Source organism: Lagopus muta, chromosome 1 (assembly GCF_023343835.1).
Source record: "Lagopus muta isolate bLagMut1 chromosome 1, bLagMut1 primary, whole genome shotgun sequence".
Classification (NCBI taxonomy): Eukaryota; Metazoa; Chordata; class Aves; order Galliformes; family Phasianidae; genus Lagopus; species Lagopus muta.
In genome coordinates this window covers 80,282,407-80,302,947 of record NC_064433.1, presented here as the reverse complement: position 1 = coordinate 80,302,947, position 20,541 = coordinate 80,282,407, and the positions used below count along the sequence as shown (strand labels likewise).

Below are 20,541 nucleotides of genomic sequence, written 5' to 3'. Positions count from 1 at the left end.
AGTGAATCCAGGTAATTTTCTGCTGATCAGCTCTAACTCAGTCCCTGGGAAGATCAAGGATATGGCCTCACAGAGTTTATTTCCAAGCATGTTAAGGCCTAGAAGGTAATTGGGAACAGTTAGCATGAATTTACTAGGGAAAGTTAATTCTCTGACAGTTTGGTAGTCAGCCATTCCATCACAGAACATAATGTGGATGAAGAAATGGAGGAGAAGAGAGAAAGCATTTTGGCACTGTCCCACAGCATTTTTGTTTGAAGGAATATTGGATGGATTTGAATGTTCCATGGACCATCCTCCTCATATTTGTTCTAAATGCAAAGGAGCATTTAACACAACAAATGATAAAGCTTAAATCCAGGGGGATCTTTTGGGCCAACAGAAACCCCACAAAGACCAGCAAGAAATGTAAAATTCTCTTTTCTGGTTTGGGCTAATCACAGGGCTTGTATAGGCTGATCAACTGAGTAGCAGCTTTGCTGGAAAAGACCCAGGGGTTGCAATTGTATGGCAAGTTAAATGACAGCTAGCAGTGTCCTCACTGAAAAAAGGCAAATGTCATACTGAGCTGTATCAGGCCTATGTCAGTGCATGATCTGCAGATCAAGTTTATGGTCTCTCAGTTCTAGAAAGATATGGAAAAAATCTGGAGAGGGTCCAGAACATGGCAACAGATGATGAGGGACCTAGAACATATAGTTTCAGGTGACATCTGAAAGAATTGTGTTATAAGGGTTAGTGGCCACAGGTTGCAATTTGAGGGTTACAAATAAGATGCATAGAAAACTTTCTTTTCCTCTCTGAGAGGCTTAAATATAGCCCTGGAGTGGTTCTCTCAGATGGGAGAAATCTCCATCCTTGGAGTTTTCAATGGCTACACAATGCTATGGTTGACATGGTTACAGCCAACACTAGACCCTGCTTTGAGTTGGTGGTTGGGCTAGATGACACCTAGAGATTTCTTCCAGTCAGTGTGTCTTTGTGTGATATATCTCTCTACTACAAAACGATGTAACATTTCATCTAAAGGAATGTATTATGGGCAAGAATTGAGTACAAGTTCAGCTGGCATTTCTTTTAAAGTCCATTTCAAAATCTATATGGCTTTGATAGTACTGCTAGAAGCTGTCATGGTTTTGTCTGAATTTTATCCATACTGGCTTCTGTTGATTCTGTATTTTGGATTCTAGATGAAAATGGTGATGTTAACACTGATCTTTTAGTTGTTACCAAGCGCTGCTTGCGTAGTCAAGGACTTTCAGCTTTTCATGCTGCCCTGCCAGCAATGGGACTTGGAGTGCACAAAGAACTGGGAGGGGACAGAGCCAGAACAGCTGGCCCAAATGGCCCAAAGGGATATTCCATACTGTATGACGTGATACCCAGCAATAAAAGCTGGAGTAAAGGGGAAGGAAGGTGAAGGGTCTTTTGGACTGATGGCATATGTCTTCTCCAGAAACTACTGCGTGTGTGTTAACCTCTGCTTTCCTGGACATGGCTGAACATGTGTTCTCATGATTTTACTATTCTGATTGTTTCCCCATCCCACCTGAAGAGAGTGAACAAGCAGGTGTGGTGCTTAGCTCCCCACTGGGTTTAAATCACAACAGATACAATTGACAATACTGCTAAGAGAGAATGAATTTGGTAATTTTTACAGTAAAGGTAAAGCACAGAATGGATAAGGTTGAAGGGATCTCTGGAGGCTGTGTGGCCCATCTGTTCCACCTCCTAGCCCTTGGCTCAAGCAGGGCCATTTGTCTTGCCGTGTCAGTTGGCACAACTGGACACAGCCTGGTTCCATCTCTTTTGCACCTTCCCTTCATGTATTTATATGCCACTCTGAAGGTAATGCCTCCAATTTATTTCCATGAAAACAACAACAGATACAAAGAGCACAATCACACTATTTAATAGACTACATTCTCAGCTACAAAACACGATTTTTAACATAGTCATAGTGTGGTAGGACAGTACAGCCAGGATTGCCAACGTGTTCCATAGCCATCAAACTGTTATGGGGCCTGGTGTTTTTGTGTTGCAAGAGAAAGGCTGTCTTCTCTGCCATGACTCTGGAAGTCTGAGCCTTCAATTTAGTCAGCATTGCAATGTACTGATCAGAGCTGATGCTTTCTCCAGGTTCCAGGAGATCCTGGAGAATCATCTTTTTATTATTCTGAAAGACAGTGTGCATCACTTTACCCACTAAGGGCTTGAACTACTTTTTCAATGGGGAAATTTGCACATCGCCACACCACTGATTCCCGTTTTGATTCTGGCTCATAGTGATGACACCACATCTTGTCACCAGTTAAAATGCAATCCAGGAATCAATCGCTTTCAACCTCATATTTGTTCAGTAGGTCCTGACAAACTTGCATCTGGTGTTCATTCTGTTCTTGTGTGAGCATTTGTGGGACCAACCAGACACAAACTTTGCAATATTCCAGTGTTGCCGCTGTTGTTTCCAGCACACTGGTGTTCAGCTCTGTATGCTGGTCTCTGGTTGTAATCTGCCAGCTCATGCAGATGAGCCAATTGAGATTCTCTTCATTTTTGTGTTGTGACAGCTGTGTATGACCATCCAGAACGTGGTTTGTCTTTCATGTTGCTGTTGCCACTGCTGAAATGCAACACCCACTGCCTCACTGTGTGCTCACTTCTTTCTGTTTGATCTCCATAAATGTTCATCAACTGTTGATGAATGTCAGTGGGTGCCTTCTTTTCCTGCATGGAAGAATTCAATGACACCCCTTTGCTTCATCTGCACTTTCATGTCAGATGCCACTTGGTCAGACTGCCCATCTGCTGCCAACAGCAGAGAAATGTAACAGAATAGTGGCAGGAAGGTTCAACTTCTATTGCTATACAATCAACATCTGCTTCTCTGCTCTTGTGAGGCCCCATCTGGAGTACTGTGTCCAGGTCTGGAGCCCCCAGTACAAGAAAGCTGTTGGAGAGGGTCCAGAGGAGAGCCACAAAGATGATCAGAGGACTGGAGCACCTCCCCTACAAAGACAGGCTGAGGGAGCTGGGCTTGTTTAGCCTGGAGAAAAGAAGGCTGTGGGGTGACCTCATTGCAGCCTTTCAGTACCTAAAGGGAGCCTACAAACAGGAGGGGAATCAACTCTTTGAAAGGGTAGATAACAGCAGGACAAGGGGAAATGGTTTTAAGTTGAAGGAGGGAAGATTTAGGCAGAAGTTCTTTGCTATGAGAGTGGTGAGGTGCTGGACCTGGCTGTCCAGAGAGGTTGTGGATGCCCCATCCCTGGAGGTGTTCAAGGCCAGGTTGGATGGGGCCCTGGGCAGCCTGGTCTGGTATTAAATGGGGAGGTTGGTGGCCCTGCTTGTGGCAGAGAGGTTGGAGGTTCATGATCCTTGAGGTGCATTCCAACCCTGGCCATTCTGTGATTCTGATGTTATGGGCCAGTGTAATAAAATAGGAGATATTACTTTTGGAGTAGCCCTCGTGTGTTGATAAAATCCTCCTGTACCTTGTATAACCTAAATAGATCCAGCTGTTTCAGCCTTCTCTTGTATGTGAGATGCTCCAGTCCCATTATCACCTTTATGTCTCTTTGTTGGATTCTCTCTTGTACTGGACAGCCCAGAATTGGATGCAGAACTCCAGGCATAGCCTCACCAGTGCTGAGTAGAGGGTGAGGTTCACCTTTCACAATCCAGGATACTATTAGCCTTTCTTTCTTTTCTTTTTTTTTTAGTAAGCACATTGAGGGCTAACCTTCAGATTTTGTAACTTGAATATGAGCATAAAAGATTCAAGGGTATGAGTTCATTATATTCCTGAGAATTGTCACTTGGAATGATTGTAAAGGTTAACTGTTTGAGTATGCAGCATGCACTAAGTGGAACCAATCTACTTTCTACTGATAATTCTCTCTGCTTTTGATTCTAGAAATCTGTGCAGTGGTCTCTGCCTTACATTGTATTTGGAGCAACTGGTTTATTGTCTGGGCTCTTAAGTTTATTGTTGCCTGAAACCTTGAACAGCCCTCTGCTAGAAACTATTTCAGACCTACAGATATGCTCATACTGGAGACTGGGGGATGAAGCCATGTCATTGCAAACCCTAGATGGCTCACAGGTATTTTATTATTAATTCTTTTCCCTAGCATTTCAACTTTCAGCTTGCACGTCCTACTCTGAATTCTCTAGGATAGTAATTTTTGGCCTGTGGAGAATAGGTCCTAAGGAGATGCTTAAGATAGTTCAGTAACCTTACTATGCCATCTGAATTGTTCCATGGAAATGCAGGCTGAAACTTAACTGGGTTAATTTATCCCTTTGAGGCCGAAAGCATGGACTTTTTGGGGGGGTTTGGGGGGAGGGATGAAGGACTTGACTCTATGACAGATTGCTATGATATGCTTCATATACAGCTGGCCATTGACGTTTCTGAGAAGTGGTAGATGTTAAGGAAAATTCTTGCTAGCAAAACAAGTCTATCATATGGATCTCAGAATTGCACAGAATCATAGGGGTTGGAAGGGACCTCCAGAAATCATTGAGTCCAACCATATATTGATGTCAAGTTTGTACCAGCTGTTATTTTGGTAATTACATTATTATTGCATCTTAAGCTAGATGGCTTACTAACAGAAAGTGATTCTAGCAAGCAGTACAGTTGTTTTAATTCAGAGGAGGGGAAAAACATCATTTTTTTCCTGCTAGCCTAATAAGGTCAGTATCACCATTTGGGGGTGATGTACATCTATAAATATGCATGCAACTGGATTCACTTTCAAAACAGTCTTCTAAAGATTAAGTTTTCTGTCCTTGCATTTCTTCAGGCCTTCTAAAAATCTTGAACAAGATTATTTATTGTCATTTATATATGTATATAATAAATATAAAATAAATATAAACATAGAAATTATCTATATTTTATATATATATATATATATAGTTTTATACAAAGAAAGTGCTGTTAAAATGGGAAGCTGTAAAACATTAACCCTATTTGACAAGGCCACAGTGAGGTCTGTGAAGCTGTTATTAGGAAGTGATAGAGTTTATTTGGCATATCCTGAATTTCCCCTGTGGAATCCGCTGTCCTTTTGTACCACTTTAAGGATAACATGCATTCTAGATGCCCAGAGCTGAGGTTTTGTCCCTGTTAACGTACACAAATGTGATATTCAAGTTGGGTGGCATCCAGTGATGGTCTGATTCTCCTCAAATCATTTTAGAAATAAAAAAGAAGCATAACGTGATTCCCTTTATATCTTCTGACAGTTTCTAGTCCTCAAACTGTTTGAAATTCTTTTGCAGTTACACACACTGCCATAGCAAAACTCCACTGAAGACAGATCTAAAGCTACAGATTTTGCTTGTGTGGTTCTGTCAGTCAGGAGTATGATTTCCATTTCTGTTTTTCACCTTCTTTCTCACCCTTCTTTGCATATGATTAGTCAGCCAGAAGTCTTAGAATAGATGTAAGCATAGTGGAAAAAATCCTAAATATTCATTTAAATTAAATGGAGTGTGCTAGCAGTAGATTAGTCATTACTTGGATAATCCATACTGGTTCAGTGGAAAAATGCCATACCGGCAAAATAAAAATCAGTTAATTATAATAGTTGATTTTAGTTTGGGTATGTGATATGAATTATGCTATTGAAAGGACTCCAGCTGGTGTAAATATGCCTGTCAGAGTTTATTTTCTGCCCATACAAACCCGTAATGTTTTTCCTTTTCCATAACACCTTTGTTTAGTATCAGAGAGGGATCTTTTTAAATTTAACTTGCATAGAAAAATGCCCATGCTACACATGAAGAAGTAATAATTCAGAATGCAGAAACCTTTACCTGATCAAATGATCTTTGTGTTTTGAAGCTCTGTCTCCAGTTGCTCGCAGGAGAGTAGAGTCCTTGGGCTTAAGTGAAGAAAGCTGAGTAGACTGCCACTTCAGAACCATCCTAGCCATTTTCTCTCATGCATGGATTTTCTGTGGTATACTGATAGAGCCAGGAAAGTCCATCCAGTATAAGCCAACTCTTTCCAAGAGATTTTGAAGAATTAAAAGTACAAACAAATCTAGATTCACAAAGCGTTAACAGTGTTTTGACTTGTCTTGTCTCTACCAATTCTCTACCAACCTTCTAATAGAGGTATAGTGCTTTGTGTTCATTTATTTTCAGATTTTTTTGATGGCTTCTTTGTTAACCAATTTGCTTCATTTTTCTTTCTAGTCTGGAGACAAGGACTATTCTGCAGGAAGTGGAAGTGAAGATGAGGAATTCTACGATGCTAATGAAGAGACCCATATGATCAAGTAATGAAAAGAAGAAACACAGACTTGTTCTCTTTTTTTTTCCTCTTCCTTGTCCAGTCAGTCCAGCTCTGAGATGAGAGTACTGGAAACCACCTATCAGGGAATGTAACTGGGCAAGTGCCTGTGTCTTTCCTGAGTAGGAAGGGAGTTTAAATACTGTTAAGATTAATTACACCACTGTTTCTTTTCATGTGAGACAGCCATTCAAATACTTGTGGGTAGGAATGAGAGAGAATGCACAGACTACATTTGAATGATAGCAAGGGAAGGATAATGCATTTCTGGAACAGAAAATTATCAACTATTTGTGCAGATCATCGGTGCTTTTGTATTTTCAGAGGGTTGATTTTGAGTCATCCTAAACTGATGAACTTGAAAATGTTCACTTTTTTGTTTTTTGTGGAATGAAAGTGATTGCACAATATTTTGTGTGCTACCCCAGGAGGAACGAACTTATGAAATTGTATGTGAAAATGGCTTTTACATATTGAGTGGGGGAGAGGCAACTATCAACATAGAGTTTCTCCTTCAGGCATGTGGGCACCTGTGTAGAATTACAAGGTACAGCTGATCAGTTCATGGCCTATCCATGAACTTTGTGATGATGAAAGGCTGGGAAGAGTCCATAACATCTGTAGATATAGAGGATGTTGCTGATTTCTCTCTCCTCTATCGACCAAACATTCTCTTGGGCTGCCTTATGCATAGATTTGCCACATTTCCCACATCTCAGAACTGCTGTTTGTAGCTTTGCCTACTTCTACTTTGTCTTCACTTTTCTATAAATATTAAAGCTTAGCAACTTCTCTGCCTGTGCAGTGAAGTAACTCTGTTTAAGGATGTAATTTCATAAGTGGTACACAGGTGAGGTCTTTATCGCATACTGTGTAAGGTGAAGTGTGTTTTTAGGGTATTTAGCTCATTTCTATGGACCTATCTGCATCTTCATTTGTGGAAGAAATGTAAGCATTAAGGGACAAGAGGAGCCGTGGGCTGCTGTTACATTTTGTAGGATTATTGCAGAAAGCTGCTAATATCTGTTTAAAATTCTTTTGCTCTTAAACTCTTTAAGCCAGTGTTTACTGGATTACTTGACCTTGTTGAGGAAGACAACTTCATTCTTTAGTTTACACTACACTTTGTTTAGTTAGAAGGATACAAAAATCTTGAAGTATGAGCAAGTGCAATGTTGTGACTGAAAAATAAGGCCTTAGGAACATTCAACTTTTATCCTCTAACTACTTGCTTGCTATTTATTAAGATTGATTTCCATGAGTTGTTTGCTAGTTTTTATACTTGAGGTCACTAACAAAGTGAAAAGAGCTGTTGACCTTGTGAGACATTTTTGTATGTGAATAGTAGATTTAGAAAATGGAATTAAAAAAAAAAAAAAAAGAGTTGTCAGTTGAACTTATTCCAGTTAAACTGGGAAGTTCATTTACTCTGAAAGGAAGTGAAACTGAACAGTATCTGAAGTTTACAGCTAGCTGCTTGACCTTTGTTCATTAGAACTATAGCACTGAGGAAAATGTAACTACCCTGCTTGGTGCAGCAGGCAGCCCAGAGGCTACAGAGTGCAGCATGTAATACTCCCACTTGATCTGAATTTGATTCACACATTGGCTGTGAGTACAGTAGGGAACTTCAATCCCTGTGGAAAAAGTGTCTTCAGTTTTTCTTCCAGACTGCTGCATCATTGTTGTAGCAAGGGCATTTTCATCTTGGCTGGATATTTTTTCTGCCTATATTTGGCCCTTATGCCTGGTTGAAAATTTCTCTAAATAAGGCACTTGGAAAAGCATGGAATGTTGAGTATATTTATTCAAAGATATTTTTAGTTCTGTATTCACATTTTGAATTATGGGTAGTTGGAAAAGCATCAGGTTTGGTTTCATTGTTGATGACTTTTGAAGACATAAAGCCCACTTACTTGAAAGCAAACAGTGGTAAGCCTGGTATTATTAGCATGCTGCCAAGATCCAGCACATTTTTTAGCTGCTTATTTTCCTCTCTTATATGGTATGTAGAGTAAGTTTCCCTGAGAGGCAGACAGGAACTGTTAGCCATTCTTTGTCCATAGTTTGTGTGTCATCTGCTACTGGCAACACAGGACATCATGTCCACACAGTGCTCAGTAGGAAGAGTAAGATGTGACAGTTCAGGTGGGGAGATTACTTTGCAGAACCTGAGTTGAATATTTGTGGTTCTTTGATTTTAATCAGTCTTCAACTTGTTATCAAACTTACTTCTCCATTCATGCACTTTTCTATTGTAAGTATAGATGTAGAAAATTCAAAAACGAGAGTGAAGAAAGTGTATTTTTTGTTTGATAAGTTACTGTACTTCATTTTAGAAATATAGGAATATTTTGTTTCAGCTGAAGGATGGAGTACTGATTACCTTTCCCACTCTTAGAGCTGCCTCTAATCATGCTCTCTGACATATAGTGTATCTAGGCATCTGTGCAATTTGTGAGCATGGTGGTAAATATGTCTGAAGAGCTCATGAGCAGCAGTACTGTTATTTGATGGTAGAAGTCAGTCTGGCCTGATACACTCAATGCCTGTGTCAGGAATGTCTATATGCAGCTGTTTACCAAACAGGACAGCTATTTTGAGTCTCACAGCTCATATTTTGTTGCAAGGTGTATTAAGTGAATGAAAGACCTGTGTAAGAAAACTTGTGACATCTGAGCATAGAATTGGAGTGTGAACAAGTTTATACAGAATTTTCCACGCCATGTCTTTTTAATGCCTTGTCCAGTCTATGTTAACCTTAACCAGATTATCCAGGTGCTACAGTTATTTCAGTCTAATACAGGTGTGCAGAATTTTCACCCTGACAGTCTGAATTTACTGAACTTTCTCATCTTATTTTGGTACTACTAGCTCCTGTCATCCTGGAAAAAAAGCTCTTGTGTTGCCTAATGGAGAGTAGATTTTTATTCTGCTCTAATTTATTGTAAGTGCCTGTATTATGAAAGGCTTTTTAATTTCCTCAATCAACTTGATATGGGAATGTGTGTAAAGTAACATCATAGAACTGAATGATGTATGTGCCAAAGACTGCTTTTGCTGGAAAGCAATGGTCCAATACTGGTTCTAACTGCATTCATTTGGAATTCCTCCATGCAACCTGCCAAAACTGGTGCATACAAGCATCTCCAGAGCGTTAGGAGATGGAAAGTTACCTTTGCTTGTCTTTCCTTTTTCAGTTCACTTAAATATTTTGTGTTTTCTGAAAGGAGAAAGTGTAGGATTTATAGAAGAGCTGAGTATGCACCTCTTGTCAATTAGAGAAATCTGCAGAGCCTGTTTGCTTCTGAGTTAGTAAGCTCATAGAATGGAGTACATTTAAACAATTGCCTGCCCATCTTCAATTACAAAAGCCTTTAGAGAATGATGATCTTTTACATGCAAGTTAATGCTCGCCAACACATCTGAGATGCTTGTATTACACCCACTGCAGCAGGTAGGCAAGAAAATGTGGCAATAAGAACATCTTTGCCTATACTGGAACAGTTAACTTTTTCTGAAAGATATCCCAGGAGAAGTATCTAGTACATCCATATTCAAACAAAATATTTAAAAATGATGGAAACTTGACTGGGAAACAGACGTTTCTGATAGCAGCTTGCAGGGGAAAAAAATCATTGTTTCAAACTGGTTAAAAGCTTTCTAATATAGAACTGCTGAGTGGTTTGTAGTAAAAGAGTTTATTGCACTTCTGTGATGTCAAGTATGACTCCAAATGACAGTTTTTCAGTACTAGACTCACCTCACTCCCCAGAGTTTAATCCAGTTCTCCATCTGTTCTTGTTAAAAATATGAAGGTCTTTTAGCAACCAGGAATATATTTTTCATATGGATATATTTGTTGCACTACTTTCCTTCTTGAATCTAATTTTACTTCCATTTTTTAAGCTACTACCTCCTTAAGTTGAGCTTTTTTGTCACTTCTGTATTTAATAGATTTTAGATAATATAAAATATTTCCATTTTTTTTATTTATGTAGTAATCCATGATTTAAAGAGAAGGAAGACTTGTGCTTTTAAAAGTTTTATTTAAAGGCTTTTCAAAATTAGCTTAAAATGCTTATGCTTTTGGAGGACCAGAGTTATTGCACCTTTTAGAATCTGGGTTCTCTTGTTTGCACTGTTGTTAAGGGCAAAAAATTAAAGGCAAGAAACTTTTATTTTTGTGCTAATCTCCATTGAGGGGATAACTTGAGGGGAAGGAAGTTTTGAGTTGGGAAATTTAACTTATTGCTGATTAAAGAGCTTCTATTTATTGCTGTTGGTATTGAGGCAGAGAAAAACAAATGGGGAGAGACGCTGCTTCTCTCTGGATGCTCTTCCATTGCCATCTTGGTGGTCTCCTGTCCCTTGGTTGGATATTACTCTTAGTTCCTTCAGCAAGGCAACAAGTAGCTCGGGAGACTGGGATCAGCACATCGTACTAGCTGTCATACTTGCTCCTTATTTCTTTCTCTGCTGCTCTACTGTGGGTTTCCTCACTGGATTCAGTGCCCTTTAGAGCTGCGTCTCCTTCTACGTCTCATCCTCTCAGCCCCTGCTTGGGCTACAGTTCTTTTTTGGCGTTTCTTCTACCCTGCTGTCACCCCTCTCCTATCCTGTGCTGGCATAGTCTTCTCTTATTTTTTTTTTTCTCCTCCTACTTCTATAAATATTGTCTTTTTCTCTTAAATATGCTTTTAAATATTTTAGATGTGCCACAACCTCCTTGGATTGTGTGGAGCATTGGGATGAAATGGGTCAGTGCCTAATGACCGAAATAGGCAATGGGCCCAAACTGAAAGACATGTGGATCTGCCTAAGAATAGAGAAACACTTTTTTTTCTTTTCCTTCTTTTTTTTCCTTTTTTTTTTTTTTTTTTTTTTTTTTTTTTTTTTAAATGCTATGGAGTTATTGGCAGTGTTCAAAAGCCATCAAGACAAGGTCCAGGGCAACCAGCTGTATGGGACCCTAGATGACCTCCACTACCAAAACTCTTGACAGGTGTGCCTAATACATGACTCCACAATGCTTTCTTTCAGATCGAGTCCTTAAAGGGCTGACAGTTACTACGAGCAAAACTTGGCACCATATTCCTTTTGTGTTTCTATCGTCTTAGGTCAAATAAATGAAACTCCTAAGGATATAAGCAGACATTTATAGCCAAGTTCTGTGTCTGGTTACATGTTTGTATTCTTACTGATTTCAGAAGACAGATCTTAGATTTCCACTTGACCAGAAGAACAGCCAAAGGGGTAAGCTTCCTTCTCTCTGCTTAAGCCTTCATCATCATGAAATCAAATCTTTCTACAGTCTCTGTATCTTGTAGACATAAAGTCCTGGTTAGCCCAGAGGTGAGTAACAGAAAAGAGGCAGTACAGGGAATCGATTTTTGTTTGCAGCAGTGAATCAAATTGTAAATAGGTGGTGTGCATATTTTTAAATATTTCTGGGGGGGGACTTGAATACTGACTGTTACGAGCCTTCCAGCATTAAAACACAGACTGATAAATGTCAGAGTACTTCTTTAGTTGTATCCGTGCGCTGTTGTTAATTCAAAGTTGTACTGATGAGAAGTCTCTGTTTAGAATACTTGATCTGAGAAGCCACAGTTAAGGCATCATGAGCTTTTCCATAATAGACCTTTTATGGGGTTATGTCCATGCATTCTGTGAACAGTTGTTGGGTCCATCTCTTTTTAAGATGTTCTTTCCCGTAAGCAAGGGACCATAGCAACAAGTGTAGAAATATTCAGAGTAATTGCACTTACCTGTTTTGTTTTCTTAATGTATTTCCTATGCATACTGCCTTACCCATATGTACTGTGCTTCACTGGTGGTACTAAGGGTAAATATCAGGTTTTTAATTTATAATATATAACATGAATTTTTTAAAAATAATAATAATTCTGTAACATTAGGTATTTATTTCAAGACAGAGGAAGAGATGTTGCTAAGCCCAGGTGAATTTAATCAAAAGTTAATATTGGTGGTCTTTATTCTCAGTTAATTTCTGAACGGTTTTGATCATTTGAAATAAATATAATGTTTTAAGATTTTTTTGTAGAGGAAAGCTCACTTTTAGGTGACTAGTAACAGCTCTGATACTGCCTCTGACACGTGTACCTTCATATAATGTCTTTGTAACTTATTTTGTGCCTTTTCTCCCCCGACACAAAAAATCTCTCAATAAAAACAAACTCTTTTGGAACACTGTAAACCTCTTTTATTGTACTGATTTTATTTGCCTGACCCTTTTGTTTTCTGGAGGGCACTGAAGCTATCTCATAATAGAACGGACATTTATAACGGATGCCGCAGAAGAAAATTGACAAGGTGGAAAGCAGGTCAGTTTGGAATGGCAGTGCTACAAAGCGCCTGGGAAACTGGGACTGTCAGTACTAATCAATATATTCCACCATATCTATCACAAATAATTTCTAACAAAAACGGGCAGCAGTGGAATGTGAGAATCAATTTACTACCGGCTTCAGTCGGCGCTGATTGATGTTGAAAGACTGGAAACACTTTGGGGCTTTAGCATAACGAAGTATCTGTTGTTGCTACTAACACTTGTGTTGGTAGAATAGACAAAAACACTAATTGGCATTTACACCTCTTTCTTCAAAGTGCTGTGCAAACACACAGAACTGTAGACTTTATCTTCGGGGGTTCTGCCTAAACGCTTTGGCAAGGAATAGCAGAATCTGAATGTTTGTTTTCATTACCTGAAAGAGAGGTGATAAATAGCCTGACTACCTTTCCCTCCTGTATCCAGTGATATTTATTCTCTGAATCCGAATAAATGGGAGCAGTGCTCTGTTTTAAAGAGCCAGTTAACAGAGCTTTCATATCTTTGTATATTCCTTGTGAATTTAAACATTCTCCTTAAGTATCTAGAGGCTTGAGCAGATGCCAGAGCACTTCATATATGTCAGTACTTTAAAGTATATATGCTAAAGAAAACAAATGGTCTTGCATGATAGATAACATACCAGGTCTTCTGTTATGTTACATTTTACTCTTCCTCAAAGTGGAACTAAGAACAACCATCCAACCAGATTCCCTGGTCACTCTTGAGGGCACAGGCCACTGCAAAAGCATTCTTTGCTCTTGTATTCCTTACTGTAAAAACAGAAACATAGACCACACACAATTTAGAAGTCCCTGAAGCATTAAACAAATGCAAGACTTTCAATGAACTTCAAATGTTGTCATCAGCAGCCTTTCCAGAACAAATAATAAGGATCCAGGAAGCATACAACAGTATACAAAAACACTGCGTGCTGTATTGCGTACTCATCAGTCTAAAGCTACCAGGCAGCCTATATTTTGTTCTCAATATTCCCAATTCTTGTGAACTTTACTCTTTCTTTCTGGTACTTGAGATGCATAGGATTTTAGTTCTGTTTTTACTTTTGCTGCTGTTTAACCATGGAATCAATTGAAAACCCTGGTTTTCAGGAGTATCTAGTTGCATGCTCTGCTCATTTCTTTCCATAGCCTTTTGAATTTGTAGTTCCCTCTCAGATTTGTTTCAACTACATATGCAGGGAGCCAGTGGCCTGAAGAATTTGGTCAGTTGTCATCTATGGAGTGCTTGTGTGAGCAGCTGTTGGGATTATTTACTTTCACACCAGCCCTTGGGCAGGGCAAATCACGCTGATGTACCTAGCCACACTGTGTTAAGTTGGAGTGCCATTAAATGCAGCTTTGCTCTCCTGCCCATTGTATGGGAACTGGCCATTTCTTGCTCTAACTGGAGCCTGTTTGATTACCGAGCAGTTGTATTGTGTTTTTTTGTTGAATCAAGATAAGGAAAAACAGGGTGAGACCAGGAAGAGGATGCAAATTACGTATGAGAAGGATTGTGGTTCACATGGCTGTTTTGGTTTTTTGGCTAACGTAAATGGCCTTTGCCTTGTTGTGACGCTTTTGCTGTCCATAAATTTTCACAGTTGCGAGGGGACAACATCTCTGAATGTCATCAAGTGGGAGGGGTGGAATTAAAGCGCACTCTTTTGAAAGGAGGGGCGTTTTGATGTGTGTCCTTAGCAATGAGAGCCAGTGTAAATTGTGGTGGCAGAAGTAAGCTTTGCCTACCAGCTACCAAGCAGCTATCAGGCAAAACGCTCAGTCCTTCGAAGCACCAGGTTCATGTTTAAGTGAGGCGTTCACCACAGTAAACTTCTGCTGAATTGATGAGTTATTTCCTAGTATCACGCTTGTGTGAAAAACTGAGCTCTGCCTTTTCCAGCATTGTCATCTTGCATCTTGTCGCTACGTAGGACAAGAGACAGGATGAACATTTGTGGCCAAATCATCTGTCTTGATGAATAAGTCTCTAATTCTGCTCTGTTACTCAAGAGCATTTTCAATGAACAATCCTTGCTCCAGGGAGGAGGGGGGAAATCTCAACTTATTTATCAAACTTGCTAACAGCATAGAATGCAATATCAAACTTGAAAAAGTGGTTCGCACATGACTTATTCTTGCCATTACTTTTTCCTAATAAAGAAGACAAAGATTTCACTGATAAGATTTGCCTCATTTTGGGTATGGAGGATGTAATGTGCACCAGAAAAAAATCTCAGCCTTCCGTTTGATTTTAGTTTGTTAAGAGGTAGCTAGGATATGGCAATCCTGCAATCTGTTCTACAGCTGTAAGTGGGCAATTTTGTTCATTTCTATGCACTGTGTATAATCCGTGCAGAGACTTGGCAAAGCTACAATGAGGAATGTCATGAGGGCTTGTCACAGGGAAGGCTGACTGATCCATGCAGATGGGTTTTCTTGGAAGTTTGCAAGTTTAGAAACCATTTAAAATCTAGTTCAGCTTGATTTTGGTTCAGCTATGGATTGAGCCATAGACCAGATTCCAGTGCTGGGCTGTCCTAATGTTTATTTTTGTTATTTAAGCGTGTTCTTAAGTAGCTCCTAGAGTCAGCATCCTGCAGTATCAGCATAGCCTGACTCATGATTCTTAAGTTATCTTTTAGCTGTGACAGTGCAAAATGACATCTTTGTTATGTCGTGATGGAGCTATCCTGTGGGTTTACCCAACATAAGCAGAGGAACAAGCATAAGAAGCGTATAGGTGTTCTTGCTTGCACAAAACTACTGATAAAGGAAGTTGTTCAGCTTAGGGCAATGCTTCTTGACCAAGCACTACTTCTTCCATGATATCCTGTGAGAATTTGTCACCTCATAATGCTTTTAGTAGCACTTTGGTTTGGTAGGACTCCTTTACCTCAGTTTTGCTTGGTGGGTGTACCAGATAGTAGGTTCTCCTGCACAGATCGTAGCACAGCTGATAGTTTGTCCCTCTTTCCTAACTATAATCTTGATGTTCTCAACTCTGAGTTCAAGTAAAAGTAGAATCTGTTAAAGAAAGTAAGTATTCTGCCTCCAGTTATGCTGGGGAGCCAAGTCAGGGCCAGCACAGTGCTCTCTTGTGTGACAAAAAGGCAATGGGCTCGTTTCTTCTGCATGCCTGAATTGTCCTTCATGAAGACCTGCCCTGCCAGCTTGAGCATGCAGCTCTAGGTGTACTTTTCACTGTGCTGGTTTCTGCTCTGCAGTCACCTTTATTTTCCTATAATAGTCTCCTTGTATTTCACGTACTCGGCTTTTCCTCCAATTCTGAACTTGTATCAAGGCACCTCAGCACTTGTCAAATGTCCTGGCCCATGGATATATTTGTGGTGGGTACCTTTTGTTTGTTCGTTCTTCAATAGCTGCAGTCATGTGTGCACTTACCCAGGCCTTGTTCTGTTTGTGTCAAATACTCTTTCTGGTCTACCTGCTATTCACTTTGAAATGTTTGATGAATAGCTTGTTAAAGGAAGTGGAGAAAAACACTCAGAACTTTCTGCAAGTCCTGCCAGCACGCATTACCAGTGTGGTGAATAGAACAGAGCTTTTGAGCACTGCAGCTGAAATACCAGCTTTGGGTAAGTCGGTTTTCTGACCAAATTTGCTGCTTTCTTCAACTCTTTGCCCCCAGTCCCATCTAAAATTTGAGCTAATGTACTTATCCTGGAACATAGAATCGTTTGAGTTGAAAGGGACCTTTAATGGTCACCTCATCCAATTTTACTGTAATGAACAGGGACATCTACAACTAGGCCAGGTTGCTAAGAGCTCCATTTAGCCCAATGTCTGTAACCATGAGGCATTCACTACCTCTCTGGGCAACCTATTCTAGTGCTTTACTACTGTTATTGTAAAACACTTCTTCCAGTCTAAATCTCATCTGTTGAAAGCATTTCCCCTTGTTCTGTCATCAAAGAGCCTGCTAAAGACTCCATCCTCTTCTTTCTTATAGCCTCCTTTAGGTACTGAAAGGCTGCTCTCAGGTTTCCCTAGAGCCTTCTCTTCTCCAGGCTGAACAGACCCAGCTCTCTCAGCTTGTCCTCATAGGAGTGGTGTCCCATCCCTTGAATCATTTTTGTGACCTTCCTCTGGACATACTCCAACAGGTCTGTGTCTCTCTTGTACTGAGGACTCCACATCTAGATGCAATACTGCAGGTGCAAGACCTTGCACTTGGATTTGTTGAACCTCTTGGGGTTCAGCTGGGCCCACTGATTGAGCCTGTGTAGGTCTCTCTGGATGGACCATGGCTTATGTTCATCAGTATTTACTAATGATCCCTAATCAGGAGGGATTTGGGGCATCCCTACTGAAATTGGCATAAGGATGTTACAGAGGAATTGAGAATTCCTAGGGCTTGAAATTTGAATGCTCTAATCCTTGCGTAACATATAGAAGGGTAAACCATTGGGATAGTGTGGCTTTTAGAAAAAATATGCACAAGAATAGGATCAAGTGTTTGCACTGTGGCCTTATCTGAGGGTTGAACTGAGGGTCTCTTACATCCTCAAACTTTGGATTACAGCTGATGGCATTTGGTGTTGTTTGATAGAGTGATGAAAGCAGTAGGCGTTCTCTGAACCTTTTAGAATGAGATCTCTCTTGTCCAGTTCCTGCTATCAGAGATGGAATGGCTCTGTGCTTCCATAAACGCTTCTCTGCTTCCTCTTCCCTTCTGACCCAAACTCAGCATAGTGAAGAAGCAGCCTTTCCCTGTCTTCCCAGACAACTGATAGCTTTATTTATCTTGTTTTCCTTCCTAAACTTCTCACCTTCCCACACACGTGTGTGTGTGTGTAATACCTTCTCTTCCCTCCAGGAAAAGCCCGAGGAGCAGAGATACACTTGCTCCTGGGTCTAACTAGTCAAGCAGCTTCCTCTGCACTGTTACTCTATTCCCAGTGCTTTTATTCCAGCATAGTTTCTCCTCCCCTAGTCCTGCTTTCCACGCTCTGAATTTGCATTTAACTAGTTCCAGCCCTAAATATCTACCCTGTGCCATGCCACAGCCTGGAACAGATGCAGCACAAATGATTGACCCCTTTCCCTTGGGCGGTTTGGCTTTGACTGCACAAAGCAGCCAATAAAGTGGAAAGGGTTGGGCAGCTGACAGGAGGGATTCGCTTGAGGCTGTATAGCTTTATGGTCTCAGGTAGAGGAGGAAGTTTGCTTAGAAAATGCAATCGCATTCCTCCTTTTGCTGCCAGCTCCTGATGACACATTTTTAGAAGTTGCCAACTACAAGAATAATGTCTATTCGCCAGACACAGCTCAGGCTGGAGGCTGTTAGCTGTAACTCCAGTAACTGGAGATGGAGCGTGTAGCAATGCAGGTCATGATCTCCCTTGTCTAGAAGTTCTCTGAGCAGACCCAACTGAAACCTCTGCTGAGATACTCTTTCAGACAAGGGCGAGTTCTCACTGCAGCTTGTCTGCTGAATCTCTTGATCTGCTTTGTGGTACATGTAGTATCCTTCTAATAAAGTGGATTTCTTTTTGCCCTTCTGATGGTGCTCTCTCTTCTGTTTTATTGTTTTCTCTGCAGCTGTTTTCTTCAAGGACCTCACGCTATAGAGTCTCTTACTGATCCTCCCCTTCTCTCCCTTCATCCCATCCAAAACATGCAAGTTGTCTGTGCTTGTTTCTGGTCATTCCTAAAGGTATACTGACAAAATCTCCCTCAGAATGCAGCACAGCAGTCAAGTTAACATATCCTGGGGAATGCTTGTTGGTTTTATGTTTGGTATTTATTAGCTGTACATGGTGTGACAAGCTGAGAAGTGTGATCAAACAGCTTCTTTTACTGTAGATTACACTGCCAATAAAGACTGCATAAAACCACAGATGATTTGATGTCCTTCAGTTTAACGGTGAGTGTTGAAGTCCAGCCCCCTTTACTCTTGCTTTATTTTCCATGTGAGTTTCTCCCTCCCATACAACTGTATCTCCTAGCTCCCAGAAATATCCAAAAGAAGGGCAACAAAGCTGTGAATGGTCTGGAGTGTCAGTGTTACAGGGAGCAGCTGAGGGAACTGAGATTGTTCAGTCTGGAGAAGAGGAGGCTCAGGGGAGACCTGATCACTCTCTGTAACTCCCTTAAAAGAGGTTGTAGTGAGGTGGAGTTCAGCCTCTTCTCCCAGGTAACAGCAATAGGACAAGAGGGAATGGCCTCAAGCTGCGCCAGGGGAGGTTCAGGTTGGATGGTAGAAAAAATGTCTTCTCAGACAGAGTGGTGAGGCAGTGGCACAGCTGCCCAGGGAGGTGATGTAGTCACTGTCCCTGGGGGTGCTCAAGAAACATGAAGATGCGGCACTTGGGGATGCAGCTAAATTGGCATGGTGAGGATGGGTTGGTGGTTGGACTGGATGATCTTAGAGGTGTTTCCAACCTTAATGATTCTATAATTCTATTCTAAGTAGCTCCCAAGGATCCGGCTCTCAGAGTGGAACCCTTCTCACCCACTTGCTTCTTTGTTCTAAAATGATTACATTTTCACCTACAGAAAGCAATAGACCTACTGGCCACGGAGCTGTCACTTCCTGTGAGATATGAAGCCTAGTTTCTAGTACTGGCTCCAGCGAGCACGTTTTTTGAACAGTCGGTTTCTGGATGAAGCACATAAGCAGGAATGCCAGCTCGACTCCCTCATTTCCAAGTGAGTTTGCATTGCAGTGACTACTCTTACTTAGCACTAGTGATTTATTCAATTTGCTTCAAACTACCATAGACCCGAGCAATAAGTTAGGAATCAGGTCAATTTGGACACAACAGCAAAGTGTAAAAAATAATAAAAGTGGACGTTATTTGTGCTCTGGAAGGCAGCCACAGAAATTTATCAACTCCTAGAAGTGCTGTGGCACAATCTGATTCTGCCCCGCATAGACCAGCCATTGCAGTAAGCATGCTTCTTCTCCTGGCTCTTTTAAAGGTTGGCTGTGGTCTTGGTCCTGGAGTTACTGTGCCTCTATATTTAAAGTATTTTTCCTGACAGTTGAAAGTAATCAGTCTACCAGGAGCTGAGCAAACCCATGCTGAGCCCAAATGTGCAGCAGCTTTTTCTCACCTGCCGTGACTTCTAGTGCTAAATGCTTTTCCAGTCACACTGTGCTCTGCCAAACATCGCGTTTCCTCCAGATGTAGCTCTTCCAACCATGTGTTTAAATCAGTGAGAGTTCCTCAGTGTTTTATATTTTCTTCCTGGCATTCAGGCCATTCACCAAGGCATATAAATAAAAGTGCTGGAAGGCCTCTGTCTGTATGAATGTTGGCTGCAAGTGGCTTCTCAGGATGGTGGGACCTGCTGATTGAAATGAGATCAGTCCTGTAGTTTAGTGGTGGATAAAACAGTCATGGAGGAAAAATATCCTTTACAGACACTTGGAAATGGTCTGCTGACATATTTTGTTTAAATCTCAGTGCACCAAATTTGACTCCTTCAATGAATTTCCAGAGGGCAATGCATGGACTAAGAAGTCAAACGGTGCCTTTTCTTGCCTGTGTCTCAGTCAGAACTGTCCTGGGAACCTCAGAGCTGGTGCAACCTGTCTCCCACGCTGCTCCTTCAGCTGACCATTACGAACTTGGAGATTTCCAGGCTCTCTACACAACTCACCGCACTGGGTGCCGGTAATCTTAGCAACACTAGAAATCAAGCTGTACGTCCTGTGTTTGTTACCCTGTGACTTGCTGCTTAACAGCTGCAAAACAGACTGCATTTGCATGAATTTACTGGTTGGGGATGGTCAGTGGAGGGCAACTGCTTCACAATCTCAGTGGTTTTCAGCATTTTCTGCATCCTCAACTGGTTCTCCTGGGATGATCACTTTCTTTAGAAATACTACTCCGAAGCCTGAAAAG

The 20,541-nt window shown here is 40.8% G+C and overlaps 1 protein-coding gene across 1 annotated transcript in view; it reads left to right on the top strand.

The window, feature by feature from the left end:
• The window catches only part of SLC22A15 (solute carrier family 22 member 15), a 37,649-nt gene extending 25,052 nt beyond the window's left edge, over positions 1 to 12,597 (top strand). Inside the window, exons 11-12 of the mRNA XM_048957190.1 lie at positions 3,917 to 4,105; positions 6,214 to 12,597. Of these exons, the coding sequence (XP_048813147.1) occupies positions 3,917 to 4,105; positions 6,214 to 6,300 (276 nt within the window). The 3' untranslated portion in view covers positions 6,301 to 12,597. The remainder of the gene's footprint in view (positions 1 to 3,916; positions 4,106 to 6,213) is intronic.
• The last annotated feature ends 7,944 nt before the right edge of the window (positions 12,598 to 20,541 follow it).